The 15,647-nt window shown below is 35.5% G+C and overlaps 1 protein-coding gene across 4 annotated transcripts in view; it reads left to right on the top strand.

Moving 5' to 3' along the window:
- Positions 1–11,562, top strand: part of NPY5R (neuropeptide Y receptor Y5) — a 163,939-nt gene extending 152,377 nt beyond the window's left edge. For all 4 annotated transcript variants that reach the window (XM_074229029.1, XM_074229027.1, XM_074229026.1 and 1 more), the window contains 2 exons: positions 4,952–5,114; positions 8,511–11,562. In XM_074229029.1, coding sequence (XP_074085130.1) covers positions 8,520–10,721 — 2,202 coding nt within the window. In that variant the 5' untranslated portion in view covers positions 4,952–5,114; positions 8,511–8,519 and the 3' untranslated portion in view covers positions 10,722–11,562. The remainder of the gene's footprint in view (positions 1–4,951; positions 5,115–8,510) is intronic.
- The last annotated feature ends 4,085 nt before the right edge of the window (positions 11,563–15,647 follow it).

Below are 15,647 nucleotides of genomic sequence, written 5' to 3'. Positions count from 1 at the left end.
AGACACTAACAATGTGATCCTGGACAAGTTACATCAGCTTTCAGATCCTCAGTTGGCTCATCTTTTAAATGGAAATAGTAATATAAATTATCCGGCTCACAGAGTTGAGAGGAAAAGAGCTTTGTAAAATCTAAGAATTTGTACAAACGTGAGCTATCATTGTAATTTTGTATACATTGTGCCAAATTAATCTTGGGTAAGCCATTTTGTGCTTTGTACCTCAGTTTCCTCATGTGTAAAATGAAGGAGTCTGTCTAGATTTTCTTTAAGATTATTTCTAGCTCTAGAGTCTATGACGTAGAGTGATAAGAATAACTGATTTATATATTTGTATATTATATTATGTATTGTATTTTATATCATATTTATATATTTTAATGATAAGGAAGCTTAGTGACCTCAAAGAGAGGTAACCAGGTTATTGACTATAATGAGTTAAATGCCCTGATTTTAATTGGGGAGTCTAATTTATAATTTGGAATAATCCAATTCCATCTCTCATTAATAAAAATTGGTTTGGCTTAATTAATATTAATCTAATATTAACTTTCTTCAGTTGGCATCAGAGGTTCTTAACCTGGGACTTAAGAAATTGTTTTGTTTTTTAAGATTTTGATAATTATTTTAGTAGAATTGGTTATCTTTATAATTCTATGGGTTGGTTTAATTTTATGCATTTAAAAATATTTTGAGAAGTGGTCCATAGACTTAAATTAAGTAAAGTAGCCCATGATTTAAAAAAAAATTCTCCCCCCCCCCCAATGTTGAAAAACTTTATCTTGGGTTTCTTGCCCATGTCCTATGAATTAAAAAAAATCTGTTTATTTAAGGTTTTTAAATTGAGTTTGATGAAGAACCCTTGGTGATTAGACTGATAATTTTGTGTTTAGATAAATAGATAGATAGATAGATGGATAGATAAGTAGAGATAGAGATATGTGTGTACACACAGATGCATTTGCTTTCATATTCTTGGATTATTCCACTAGCATTTAATATGTGACAGATGCATTAGGAGCTTACAAATTCAAAACTGAGACAATCTCTTTGATAAATGAATTTACATTCTATTAGGGCAGGTACTCTTAAATTAGTCAGGAAACTTGGTTTTTAAGAATATGTTGATAATTGTATTTCAATAGAATTGATTTCCTTTGTAATCTTATGAATTTTATTTTGTGCATTTAAAAATACTATTCTGAGAAAGGACTTCAACCGACCAACAAAGGAGTCCATGACATACAAAAATGGTGAAGATCCCCTGTGCTAAAAGGAATGCAATAGATCACAGATAAGTAAATGAAGGAAAAGCACCCAAACTGTATAGCAAAGGGCATAGGTGAGTCAGCATTAAACAGGGTGGGAGTTAATTATACTCACTGTAATCCTTAAGAATCTGATTTTGGAGGTGTGTGCCCTACCATCTTTGAGTACATTGCCACTCCTCTAGACATTAACAAGCATTGTGAGTTGTGGCCTGAGAAATTCATCACCCTGTGTCCTTCCTGGTGATGAGCCTCTTCCAACCTAGGCAGGTTGGTCATTGGACAAGAGCCATACAATCTTTTGCATAGTGTAAACCTTTGGGGCTTACTAGGATTTTTGCATTCCAGCTTGTGCTACAAGCACAGATTTTAGAAGTCCATCACACCTCCAGGTCATAATGAGACCCTACAACAGTACCTTAACATAGAATATTTATCATTCCCATTTAAAAAAAAATGGATGGTGCTCCTACCTCCTTATTTTCTCCCTTCATCTCCATTCATGTTTAAAAGGAAATCTTGGAAAAACCTCAAATAAATCCTAAGATTTAGAATAGGAAGGGACCACCTTCAGGATTGGTGATTTGTCCAACACCTTGCAAAACCAGGATTCAAATCCAGATTTTCTACTGATTAAAAAAAAAATAAATCCGGTGCTCTTTCCCTTACACCATAAATTTAAATAGAATTGGACCAAAAGTGGGTCCAGAACAGGGCAACAGAATAGCTCACATTCAAAAAGGATTTCAGGATTCACAAAACTCTTCCCTTAGAACCACCCTCTGAGATAAGTAAATGGGGATAATGAAAAGAGTTGAGAAAATCATCAAAGTAAGTCATTCAGATAATGTACCTTTAATGCTTTACACACTATAAAGCATTATGTTAAAGGTGCCTAAAATCTGATTCAGCCGCATAATTGTATTTCAGAAGGCACATAGCAGAATACTGGATAATATAGTTTATATCTGAACATTTAAAATTATAGCATTTGTTTGATCTTTGTTTAATTTTCAATACTAACATTTTATTAATGCAGATTTTAAGGAATGCAAAGCACTTCCTTTACAACAATTCTGTGATGTAGATAGTGTAAGTATTATTATTCCCATTTTACAGATGTGGAAACTGAGGACCATAGAGGTAAGTGATTTATCATAGGTCACACAGCTTATAGATGTCAAATTAGAATTTGTACCTACACCTTCATTTCTAAAAGTACAATGTTCCTTTTACTACACCATGCTTCCAGAAAAAAAAAAAAGGAAGTTGAGTAGAGTTGCCTGGTACTTCTAAATTTCTAAAAGTAATCTGAATTCTGCAGCTATTTCAGAATCACTTTTCAGCCCAGCTTGGGACAGATGAGAAACAACAGCAATAATCATAGCTTTCATTTGTATAGTGCTTTGTGGTTTTCAAAGCACATTATTACCCATTATATCATTTGATCTTTTCAGAAATTCTATGAGGTAGGCAGAAAGAGCTACTCTATTATTCCTAATTTTTTAAAGGTGAAGAAACTAAGATTCTGAGAGGTTAACTATCAAAACTCTATGGCTAGCAAGTGATGGCACCTGAGACTATAGTCCAGGTTTTCTTGGTATCTTTTTGCTTTTCAAGTCAGTAAAACTAAAATGCTTGCTTTTGCATTTTGTAAAAAAAAAAAATATAAATAGTTTAGTTTGTCTATTTTTTCCTCAAGATGCTAAAATAATTAAATAAAAAGTTAATTTTATTCCACTATTCAAATTTTTCATTGAAATCACTGTTAGATGAACTTAAGCCTTTTCATTAAACAGAAAACAGCTGTTTCACAAACTATAGCAAAAGACAGTAGAATTCTTAACTATTACTAAAGTTAACCATCTATGAGGAGAGAGCCTAAGTTGGACTACTTCCTGATCTCTCATTGATGGTAGTCTGAATCCTGTACTTTAAGTCAAATAATTTATTATATAGCCACTCTACATTTTAATTTCCCTCCTCTACCTTAGTTCTGGTGGCCACTAATGTGAGAAACAAAACCCAAACAGGCCATAAGAAACATCAAACAATTGCAGAAATATTCACCCCCAATTCTGTCTTACTTGACTTGGTACAAAAAAAGACCATTACTAACTGTAATCCACCATCTAGATAATAGTTCATTTCTTTGGTGTATTAAAAGCTAGGAGCATAATATAAGTTAATTTAGATAGCAAATTAAGAAAAGAAATATGGAGCAATAATCCTGTTAAAAAGAGAATTTAAGCAAAGATAGAATAACAGCCAGATCATAAATTACTTCAAGTCTGGAAAGTCAACTAAATTTAGGAAATGAAATTAAAGTAGTATTCAATTCAGTACCATTTATAAATATATTGATAATCAGTGAGTTATATATAATCTATTAACAGGAACATAGGATGTTTAGATAGATAATATATATATATATATATATATTATATATATTAAAAGCAAAGTAAAACACTTTTAAGATCATCTTAATCCAGGCCCACAGAATTTAAGGAAACAGTGTGTCTAAAGGCACATAGTGAATTCATTGGAATCTACTCCAACAGAAGCAATCTATCTCTTATTTTTCTCTTTATATAGAAATAAATAGCATAAAACACATTGGCAATTTGATGCTAAGTATAAACATATATAAAGTTGGTGTGCAGACTAAAGTAAGATCTAGTTGGTCAAAAAATGAAGTACAGAGGCAGGAATTATTCAGTGAGTCTGATTAAATTATTTAGGACAAATATCTAGTTTTGTACTTTGTTAATGATCAGGATCTAAACTATCTTAAATTCAAGTAAGTAAGACTAACAATTTTTACATTAGATTAGAACTATGTGGTACATAGAAATGTACCTTTAAAAATAAAATTAAAAACATATTTAGTATATTGTCTCTTTTGATTTGAGGATCAGTCATACTTTTTTAAAACACTGAAGCAGTGACCATGATAAATGCTGCTTAGATTGAAATGACACCCAAGGAGTCTTTGAGATAACTTGTCTTTGATCAGTAAGCAATTTACTTCTAGAAAGTGACTCATCATAGAATCAGTAGAAATTGTGGAATGTCATTCCACTGTTAGAAGTTCTTAAAGTCACTTTTCCTAGTACCCTTCTCTCCAAATGACTTCTCTTATGTCATATTTGACAATTTTTCATTGATCCTGACTGTTATCATAAAGAATCACAATAGAGTCTCATATAGAGAGCTAATTCCACAGAGGCTCATCACAAGAATGCTGGTCATTAGGAAATGAATTCCTTGGCCACAACTTGACCCATAAAATTAAAAAAAAGTACAAAATGGTCTTCAGGCTGTGTAACCCTTTTTTAAAAACTTCTGCATTGATAATGGTGGGGATAGTAGAAAAAGAAGAGTGTTAAGAATTGTAGTTTTTAGATCATTTATATACATAATAAATTTAACTTTTAGTACTCTGTAAGATCTTTTTTCTAAAATCAATGAGTTGATATACTACTGGAGAAATTGAAACACTAATGTTGATATTTTCACTTTAAATGAAATCATGAGATGTAAAGAAATTTCAGCTAAATGGAAGGATGATTTACAAGTTTTTCCTTGGAGAGGAAAATAAAGGAGTTGGTGGAGTTGGTTTCTTTGTGCACCACAGGCCGTAAGCAGCACCATTTCATGGGAAACTTGGTCGTCTTGCCTTGCAGTGCTCATGATGAGTGTAAACAAGAACACCGTGAAGATAATTGCATCTCCTGCACCAACATCTGTTGCAGAGGATGAAGAGGTAGAGAAATTCTATGAAGAGCTTGACAGGACCCTCCAAACCAAGTCACATATATCTTGATACTTGGTAAAGTCAGTGGGAAGGTAGGCACAGGGGAGGATGGTGGCAACATAGGCTAGATAATGTGGTTCAGGGTTAAGAAACTGAAAAGCCCAAATAACAGACTGCAAAATGTGAGAATAATTTTAAAATCAGCTTACATGTGTGCAGTCAAACTAGCAACTTGGAGTAAAGGTCACAGTGCCAAATTAAATTTTGTTTGGTGAAGGGATAAAAAGGATGAGAAGACAGTGCATGCAATTAAAACATCTAACCTGATATATTCCAGCGAGTGCTTGATCCTGAAAACTAGGAAATGGATAGGGGTAAAAATATAGACTCTGATATGACAAATTCTTAAAGAAGTTTAACTTATCTATCATAGTAACTACAATGAAGAGACCCAAACCACTCAGAAATTATCTGAGTTTCTTATTACCAGTGTAGCCTTGGCTAAGTTACCTAAACTTTCTGGACCTCAGTTTCCTCATTTGTAAAATGAGTGAGTTGGATTATTTCAAGTCCCTTTTAATCTCTAAATCTATGACCTCTTGCCAAGTGGAGAAACCAGGTAACCAAGAGCAACGACCAATTTAGCATACATATTCATTTGTAAAACTTTACAAGGAGAAAAGCCCAAGGTTATGGAGGAACATCACCTCATTAAACAATGAAAAGCAGTGAAGAGGAAAACAAGAATGCAGAAAGCTGAGTGTGAGTACCATTTAAGACAGCCATCCCAGGAGCATTTATAGAGGAATGAGAAGGACAATACCACATAGAAAATGAAACTGATTTGTCAATTGATTCTAAATTGATCTGTTATCAGTGACAGTGGGGTCACTGCAAGGGAACGGCAATACTTGAAGAACTATTTAAGGAAGTAGAAATAGTTCATAAGAAGATGAAATTTAGGAAGTGATTGAACCAGATTCAGGTACACACAATACAGATGAAATCTGTACTGGAGGCAAAAGAGTTTTAAAATACTTGGCTCAGTTTTCAAGGTGTTTCATAGGATAAAAAAGAACAAACAATTAAAAATACCCTACCCAGATAGTTTTAGTAGGAGCGGACACATATGTCCAATTTCTCATCTTTCTAAAATCTTTATGAGAAGATTTCATAAAATTATAGAATCTCAGAGTTAGAAGAGACCTCAGGGATGATCTAAGTCCAGGTATTCTGAACCTGGGGTCCATGAAATTATTTTGTTAAAAATGTTATGATGACTTTTTATTATGATTGATCTTCTTTGTAATCTTATATATTTTATTCATCTATAAACACAATTCTAAGAAGAAATTCATTGGTTTCACTGGATTGCCAATGGGGTCCATGACATATGCACAAAAGGGTAAGAACTTCTGATCTGGTCCAATCTATACCTGATTGAAAACCCCTTTGCAGCATAGGTTTGCCTTCAATATTTGTAACAGGGACAGTTTTTACCACTATTGAATCAATCTCTTTGGAAATTTTTCATTAGATTGAGCCTAATTCTTCCCCACTGTCACTTTTACTAATGATCCCAGAACCTTTGAAAGTCTTCTAGTTCAACCCTCTCAGTATTAAAGATGAGGAAACTGAGGCCCAGAATCAGTAAGTGATTTATCCAAGGTATACAAGTAGGAAGTCATAGAACCAGATTATGAACCCAGTTCTTCCAAGCCAGTGCACCACATGGACAAGAATCATGCAGGATAAGAAGGCGTGAATAGGTTATGATCTTCACGATTGAAGGGAGTATCCACATTGATGAGATCCTGGATCTACTGAAGTTCAAACTAATGTGTGCAACACAGAAGTCTATGTCATTTGTTTTATGGATATGCCGATGCATCAGGGCCTAGGCATGGAGACTTTATTGGACTAAGAATTTCGTTCTCTTTGTGGACGCATCACTGGCTTGCTTTATAACCTGAGCAAGACCATTTACATTAATAGACCCAGAAGTCTCTTCTTTTAAAATGTTCTTACTAGCTATATGTATCAAAATGTTGTAAAGGCAAATCACTCATTCATTTGTTTGTTCAATGTTTATTGAGTGACTTCAATGTAAATAATATGGAGATCCTTGGAGATGGATGCTAGCAAGGTGGTGGTGTTATTAAAACAGAATTGTCCTTCTCCCCCTTAATTCTCATTCATATTGGAATATATGTTCTATGAAGTTTTAGTTCTCCACTTGTCAGGATTACTCATATGAACAATGTATACAAGATTCAAGGAACATATTTTAATAATGTACCATTATTAACGTAACTTGGAATTTTAAAAAAAGTGTTGGAATCTCATTTTGGTGTTAATTTTGTATCAGTTTTGTGATGGGCTGGTTTTCTTATACCAAGTTTAAATAAAAAGCAAAGGAATACAGTTTAGGAATATGCAAAGTTTGTTAAAGGCCCACTAAGGCCTCAGATTAAACTAATTTAGTAATCTTTTGATTGATTGAAATTGATATATAGACAACAAAATGACTATTGTATGACAAAACTATTGTTTATGGATCATACTAACACATGATGTGATTATAACACATTAAGATGGATTGAGTAGACCAGTCACTGAATGGTTTTGCCATCTTGCAATCTGTTTTCCAGGCCTTATAACTGACCCAGCCTAAATCTGATAATGTTTATGTTATTGGTATATTTATGTGATTCCATCCATTCATCCAACCATCCATCCATCCATTTGTTGCACAAGACAACTTTTGGGCACTGGGGGAAACAAAGATGAACAAGACTCTGTTCCTACCCTCAAAGTGCTTTTATATTTTAGTAAGGGGTCAAAGACAAGCACATGAAAAAGCTATAATACAATGTAGAATATGATAAATGCCATATAAGAAACATGAAGTGCTATGAGTTTGATGGAGAGAAAGATCATATCTGATTTTGGAGGATCATAGCAGGTTTGATGAATTCAGTGCAACAGACATTGGTCAAGCAGCAATTGTATGCAAGGAAGTGACATCTGAACTAGGTCCTGATTTATATAGATATTTGCTGATTTTCTCAAAATCAGTTTATCTGTCAGGGACCTCTAAGTGTTGGTTCTGTTGACCATGGAACTATCTTATTGAGTGCATGAAAAATCTCTTTTTATATTATCTTCCTATATATATATATATATATACATATATATGCACAATACAGACTCGGTGTCATTTCCTATACAATTCAAAAGACAATGATGTATCCTACAGTGTCACAATTAGAAAAGATGAAAGACTTGAACTTACTATGATTTTTCTTGACATATGTAGTGCTACACTTAGGATGAGTAAAAAGTTGTCAGTGATTTTTCCTGTAAATTTAACAAAGTAATGGAAGGAGAATTGAAGTTTTATTTCACTCTGTGGATTTGAATATTTTAGCCCCCTAAGCTTTTTTCTTTTCCACATCACTAATCAATATCTTTTTACTTTTAAGCAGGGCTACGCCATGGATTTAGAACCCGAGGACTATGATAACCGAACTCTCACAAGTGAGAACGGCACCGAGATGGCCACGGCATCCTACGATCCTGACTGGGGTGGTGGTGGTAATAAGACCCGCATAGATGATGTGCAGGTCTTTGTGATTGGGCTGTACTCGACCATAAGTCTGCTTGGTTTTATGGGGAACATGCTTATCCTTATGGCCCTTATGAAAAAATGCAAACAAAAGACGATTGTTAACTTCTTCATTGGAAACTTGGCCTTCTCTGATATCTTGGTCGTGCTATTTTGTTCACCTTTCACGCTGTCTGCTCTACTGCTAGACCAGTGGGTGCTCGGTGAACTTATGTGCCGTCTAATGCCTTTTCTCCAATGTACATCGGTGCTGGTTTCAACTTTAATCTTAATCTCAATTGCTATTGTCAGGTACCAAAGGATAAAATATCCCCTTTCCAAAAGTTTGACCATCAGACAAGGCTGTTATTTGGTTGGCCTTTCTTGGGCCATTGGCTTTGTGATTTGTTCCCCTCTTCCCATTTTCTACAGGCTTGTAGAACCCAATGGGAATAATGGCACAAATACCACAGCCCCTAAGTATGTGTGTATGGAGGCCTGGCCAAAGGAGTCGTACAGAATTGCCTTTTCTCTGTGTTTGCTGGTGGTTCAGTACATACTGCCCTTGATTTGTCTGATTGTGAGTCATACCAGTGTTTGCCGGAGCATTACTTGCAAGATGTCTACTAGGGAGATGAAAAGGCGGCTTGAAGAGAAGGAGAAGAGGGAGAAGAAGGAGAAGAAGGAGAAGGAGAAGAGGGAGAAGAAAGAGAGGAAGGAGAGAGAGAAGAAGGAGAGGAAGGGGAAGAAGGATATGGTTGAGATGGAGATGAAGGATATGAGGGAGTCAACTGAGATGATGGGAAGAGACATGAGAGACCCTAGTGACATGGAAGATGATTTTGATGATGACCTGGATGACATAGAAGACTTGGAAGGCACGATGGACATGAAGGACATAATGGAATTGAGGCAATTGAAGAGGGAATTGAGAGAGAGGAGAGACAGGAGAGAGAGAATGGGTAGGAGAGGAAGGAGGAAGATAAGGGAAATGAGTGAACTAGAAGAGATGGATGATGTCCAGGAAGTGATGGATCTCACCGAAATGATAGAAATGAAAGAAATTAGCACCCCAAGGAATGTGAGGGACTTAAGAGATGCAAGGAATGAGGAGGAGATTGAAGACATGATAGAAACAAGAGAAGTCAGGGATGTGAGGGACATGGATGAAATAGAGAATATTAATGAGACAATGGAAATGAGAGACATGGGCCACATGAGAGACCCAGGAGAGATGAGAGGCATGAGAGATATGAGAGACCCTAGAGAGATGAGGGGCATGAAAGACATGAGGGATGAGAGGAAAGACACGAAGGAAAGAAGAGGAAGGAGCTGGAAAAGGGGAAGGAGGGGAAAGAAGGGGAAGAAGGAAATGGAAATCGAGGAGATTGAAGAAATTGAAGAATTGGGTTCAATGTATGGGATGTTTGAGATGGAAGAGATGGAGGAGATGAATGAGCTGGGTGAGCTGAGCGACCCGAATAATGGAGATGATGATTTGGAAGACATGGAAGGGTATGCAGCCAAGAACAGTGGACACCACATTCAGCTCCCCAAGTTCCAGAGATGGAGCTATACTTTAAGCCGAAAACACCGCAAGATGTGTAACAAGAAATCATGCGTTGTACCTGTTTTGCGCCATCCCCCTCCTCCTCCAGAGGTACCACCCAAAGAGATCGAAGAAGAAGAAGAAGAAGCAGCAGAACCTGAGAGGTGCAAGCTGACCAATGCGAGTAAGATCATACCAGGGGTGCCAATCTGCTTTGTGATTAAACCTGAAGAAAAGCAGCTTGAAGAGCCGGAAATGCTGACCATATCCCGCTCCATCTCCAGGATCAGAAAGAGATCTCGACGAGTCGTCTATCGTTTAACCATACTGATAATTGTGTTTGCTGTCAGCTGGATGCCTCTGCATCTTTTCCATGTTGTTACTGATTTTAATGCTGGCCTTCTGTCTAATAGGCATTTCCGATTGGTGTATTGTATTTGTCATTTGCTTGGTATGTTGTCTTGTTGCCTTAATCCCGTTCTGTATGGGTTCCTTAACAATGGCATAAAAGCAGATCTGATGGCTCTTTTGCGCTGTGTTTAGAATCTGCTATGTTTAGAATCTGCCATTCTAAAAGTTGAATAGAAAGAACAAAAGCTACGCTTCTCTAAAATATACATATATATATATATTTATGGCTGCTTTACAACAAATATATTTTATTGCATGCAGATTTATTTATGCAGGAGAAAAAGATGCTCTGGATATGAATTGGTGCCTAATGAGTAAAAGATCATTTATTGACCCGCTATATAATATGACCATTTCATGTAGATATTGTGTGATAAAATCATGAATGTCAATCAAATTGCAACTTCATTGTAAAATGTTGTCCTATTGTGTATTATTTCATCTGTACCTTACAAGCAGCTGAATATTGTCATCATCCCAGGACTTGGAGAAGAAAGAAAACCTGCAAAATATTTAATGGACAAAAAAAAAATGAAATAATTATTATTGTGATGTTTAAATAAGACTTCTTGTTTGTGTGTTTCTTGATGTAACAACTAAAGATTGTGTGTATTTTTGTGTCTACTCTGTGGAAATGCAGAAACTATTCAACTCTTGCCAGTTGAATCATAGCCAAATGAGAAGTCCATGCTTTACGAGATGGAATGTTTTATTGACTGCTAGGGGACATTATGGAAACACCAAAGGGGAAAAAATATTCCCCCTGCCTAGAGTTATGCTTTAAGTGATGATACATTGTACTGACAGTTAGGGGATGCTGTGAAAACACCTAAATGGGGAAAAAAAGCTTTTCTCCCTAGAGTTATGTTTGTGTCAGATGGTTAAGTTGATTTTATGTTCTAAAACAATGATGTTGTAACCTAAACATGGACTAAAACTCTTTGGCTAAATTTGTACAGAAATATACTATTAAATGTTACTGCAATGAAGGTCATGGCTTAATGTGTCTTTTATTCTCTAAAGTCTCAGGGACAGCTACAACTTTATACTGAGTCAAATAGTATAAAGCGTTAAACAGCTGATCTTCAAAATCAAAAGCATCTGGAACATAAGTGAGCTCAAGCATTCTTCTTCCTAACACAAGACAGAGAACCACTGGTACATTTTGTGCTATATGTTGCACAAAAGTAGATTTTCTTCCTGAGAACATGATATTAGATTACTTTTTAAAGGCAAAAGGACTTCTTTCAGTTCATGTTACCTAATTCCCCAATTTCATTGCCCTTTGAAAAAGATATGACATTGGTCACTTTCAGAGAATCCCAGAACAGGTAATTTCATGGAGAATGACAGATAAGTTCCACTACACTAGGAAAATTCACTGGTCCAGAGTTCTTAACCTTTTGTAACTTCCATAACCAGTTACACCTAAATTTTTTTAAATACACAAATATTTATGAGAGTAGTAGAGATCTTAGAAAACACTGTATATTCAGTATATCCCCTCACCCCTTCCAGCCAAGTCAACTAAACAGATATGGTCAGCTAAGTAGGGATTTCTTTACAATTCAAAATGGATGTTTGATCAAACCCAGTTATTCAAAGGTTACAGGGTTATTGTCCATCCTGTTGCCTTTCTGTTCTCTCTTGTACCCTCTTTGATTTTTGCTCATCCAAACTTTCATGAAGAATGTATAGTAGGAATATCTAAAAATGAAATTCAAACCACTCAGCTATTCCTTTTGAATAGCTCTGGGAAAACTGATTAGGTATGAAGGTCTAATATTACATATATTAAAGTTTGGGGATTATGATATATATATTCACAATAAAATATAACAAACATTCATTAAGTGCCTTATTATTAAAGTACCAGTTACTCTGCTAAGTACTAAGTGTAAAAAAAAAGATAGGGCAAAAGACAATCCTTGTCCTCAAGGAACTTATAATCTAATGAGGGAGATAATATACCAAAAAAGAAGGTAAAAAAAGGTTGAGGGTTTGATAAAAACCTGCAGTTGAGTAAAAAATGTACTAGCCCATCTCCTTAAATAATATGGGAAGAATTCTCTAATGTCACCCCCCCACACACACACACACATGCATTATTTTTGAAAAAGGATGGGACATAATGAGGAATTGATAAAATCTTACAGAAAGATGAGCTGCTGGTGATAAAAGTGAGGTTCAGGGGATCAGCCAGGTGGGAAATGAAGAGATGGATGCACTGGGTACCCTCTTTAAAAGTTAAATATTTTAATCATCTATGCTATTGCTATCTCCTATAAGTGTGGATCATCAAAAACTAGCTGAAAAAACATAAGTAGCAAGTCCAGAAAAAGGCTCCAGAATGATTGAAAGATTTGATTAGAGTCATAGGAAGAGAGGCTGAAAGGAGCTTAGAACTCCACTCTGCTAAAACTGAAACAAAACCCCATTATTTAAGCCCATAACATCAAAAAGGGTATAGGGAATATATCAGCTTTCATGTGTTAAACAAGTTTAGCAAATCGATTAATAAGAAAGTAATATTTGAAGTTCTAAATAGAGTAGTTTTGTGTATGTGTTCAGTTAAATCTAACTCTTCATGACTCCCTGGACTATGAAGTTTTCTGGTAGAACATAATGGGGTGGTTTGTCATTTCCTTCTTCAATGAATTAGGGCAAACAGAATTTAAGTAACTTCTCTGAGGGAAACCAGCTAGTAAGTGTCTGAGGCTGGATGTGAACACAGGTCTTCCTGACTCCAGATTCAGTGTTTTATCCACTGAATAACTTATCTTAATCAATAAATAGTTTTAGGACAAGCTAAAAGGATGTATGACAGATAACTGGGTGGGATAGCTAAATTACTGGATGACAGATTCTAGAAAGATATTGCTAAGTTAAAATGCTGGACTTAATTGTATAAGATCAAATTAAGTAGGAAGAAATATAAAGTCTCTCTTTCATTTGAATTTAAGAAAAATTAATCTCACATGTCTTCAGTGTGGAGGTGTCCTAGGAGGAAAAGATGATTGGAAATAATTTCATCTGTATTGAGCTGAGGAGTTTTAGCATACTGCAAGTTCAATATGAGGCAAAAGTATGAGAGAAGAGCCATTCTAACTTAGACTTCATCAAAAGATGTAAAAAGAAGGAAGTAACAATCTTGCTTTACTCTCTCCTGATTAGATACATATGGCAAAACCAATACTAGGAAGAACAGAAGTAAGTTAAATAGTGTTCAGATGAGGGCAGCCAGGATGATGAAGGGTCTTAAGTTCATAACACATGAAAACTGGTCAAAGAAACTTATGGCTCTTAGAAAGAGGAAGACTCCAGGAGAACATGAGAGTATTTGGAGTATTTGGAGGGCTGTGATGTTGAAAAAGGATTAGACCTATGTTGTTTGTCCAACAAAGAATTGAAAAATGCAATGGGTGAGTATTTTAAAGAAGTAGATTTAAGTTTGATGTTAGGGAAAATTTCCAAACAATTAAAGTTATACAAAAGTAGAATGAGTTGAGTTGGGACAGTTGGAAAATAATGAGTTTCCTTTTATCAGAGGACTACATAAAAAGCTGATGGGTATATTTAAGGGACTCTTGTTCAGGTGGGGGTTAAGCTAAATGTTTTTTAGACCCCGTCCAAACTCCTAGATTCTGTGATTCTGTGAAGCTTTCTTTTATAGGCTAACTATAAATGGCATGAATGTTAAAACACAAATATGTTTAATAACTTAACAAATGGAGAAATAATTACAGATTATTAAGGAAAATGATCAGGGTTCATCCTTAACTTTTCAAAACCAGCATCATACATCCCAAGGTAATTCTGGGGAGCAATGCTCTAACCTATTTAGCCATTAGGCTATGTAACAAATGCTCACATTTATCTATTATTTGCATCATTCATTTCAGAGGATACAGCTGGGGGAACCACCAAACTTTCTCCTATTCTTAGAGAGCCAGCTTCCTCTCTCCATTTAACCTTACCATTTTCATGGATGACAAATCTCTTTTCATGTCATTTAGGGTTTGATGTGGATTTGCCCAATCGGATCATGGTTCAGCCCTCATCCTACTTCAAGGAAAACTCCACCCCAGGTCCTATTCCTGCATCATTTCAATTAAGAACATGTACAAAGACATTACTGCATTCACTCCTTAATCACAATATTTGAAAGGAATTAAAAACATATAAACATCTCCTTCCAACTCAGGTGATTCTCTTCAGAAGAAGTCCATCTTCCCTTTTTTGCAAGTAAGGCAAAATATGCAAGAGTTCAATTATTCTTCCCAACTCTCCTCAAAAGAAGAAATTATATCATCCTTATTGGGATTTCCTCATTTTCCTTCCAGGAAATCAGTATTCAGCCTGGGGCAGTGACTTGGAAACTTCCTATCTCTATGTCTGTCTGTCTGTCTTTGTATCTCTCTGTGTCTATGTTTTTCTCTCTGTGTCTCTCTGTTTCTGTATCTGTGTTTCTCTCTGTGTTTCTCTGTCTCCCTGTCTCCCTTTACTTCTATCTTTCTCTTTCTTTGTCTCTCTTCTTCTCTATCTCTTTGGACAAATAAGAGTGATTCATATCTATGATCAATTTCTCCTTGTATCTACTTAGTTGTTTCCTCTTTACCCTTCCACGCTTGTCATTGTGATGGGAAGGAGATTTATGATTTAAATGCTCTAGATCTCTCAATTCCATTTAAAATGGTCAAAAAGAGAAGAAAGTTCAGACACCTTAGACAGGTATTGTTATCCTAATTTCAATGCTCACATTCAGTTTAGTCTCTTTATTAAAAAAGGCAAATGATGTACTGGATAGAGACATGGCCTCAGAATAAGACCTGATTTTAGGATCTGCTTCGTGTACATATTGACTGTGAGTCTCTGGGCAAGTCACTTTTTCTCTCAGTGTCTCAGGTATGAAATGTAGATCTCTGCATTATTATAGTACAGCAATCTTCATCCTTTAGGAAGATGGAAGCATATTTATTTCCTCTATTCTGAATTTCTTAACCTTTTTTGTGTCTTGAACCCTTTGGCAATCTGGTGAAGCCTATGGAGTCCTTCTCA

This window comes from Macrotis lagotis, chromosome 3 (genome assembly GCF_037893015.1).
Source record: "Macrotis lagotis isolate mMagLag1 chromosome 3, bilby.v1.9.chrom.fasta, whole genome shotgun sequence".
In the NCBI taxonomy this organism is placed as follows: domain Eukaryota; kingdom Metazoa; phylum Chordata; class Mammalia; order Peramelemorphia; family Peramelidae; genus Macrotis; species Macrotis lagotis.
Note: the sequence above shows the minus strand (reverse complement) of the source record. Positions and strands in the feature narration are given on the sequence as shown.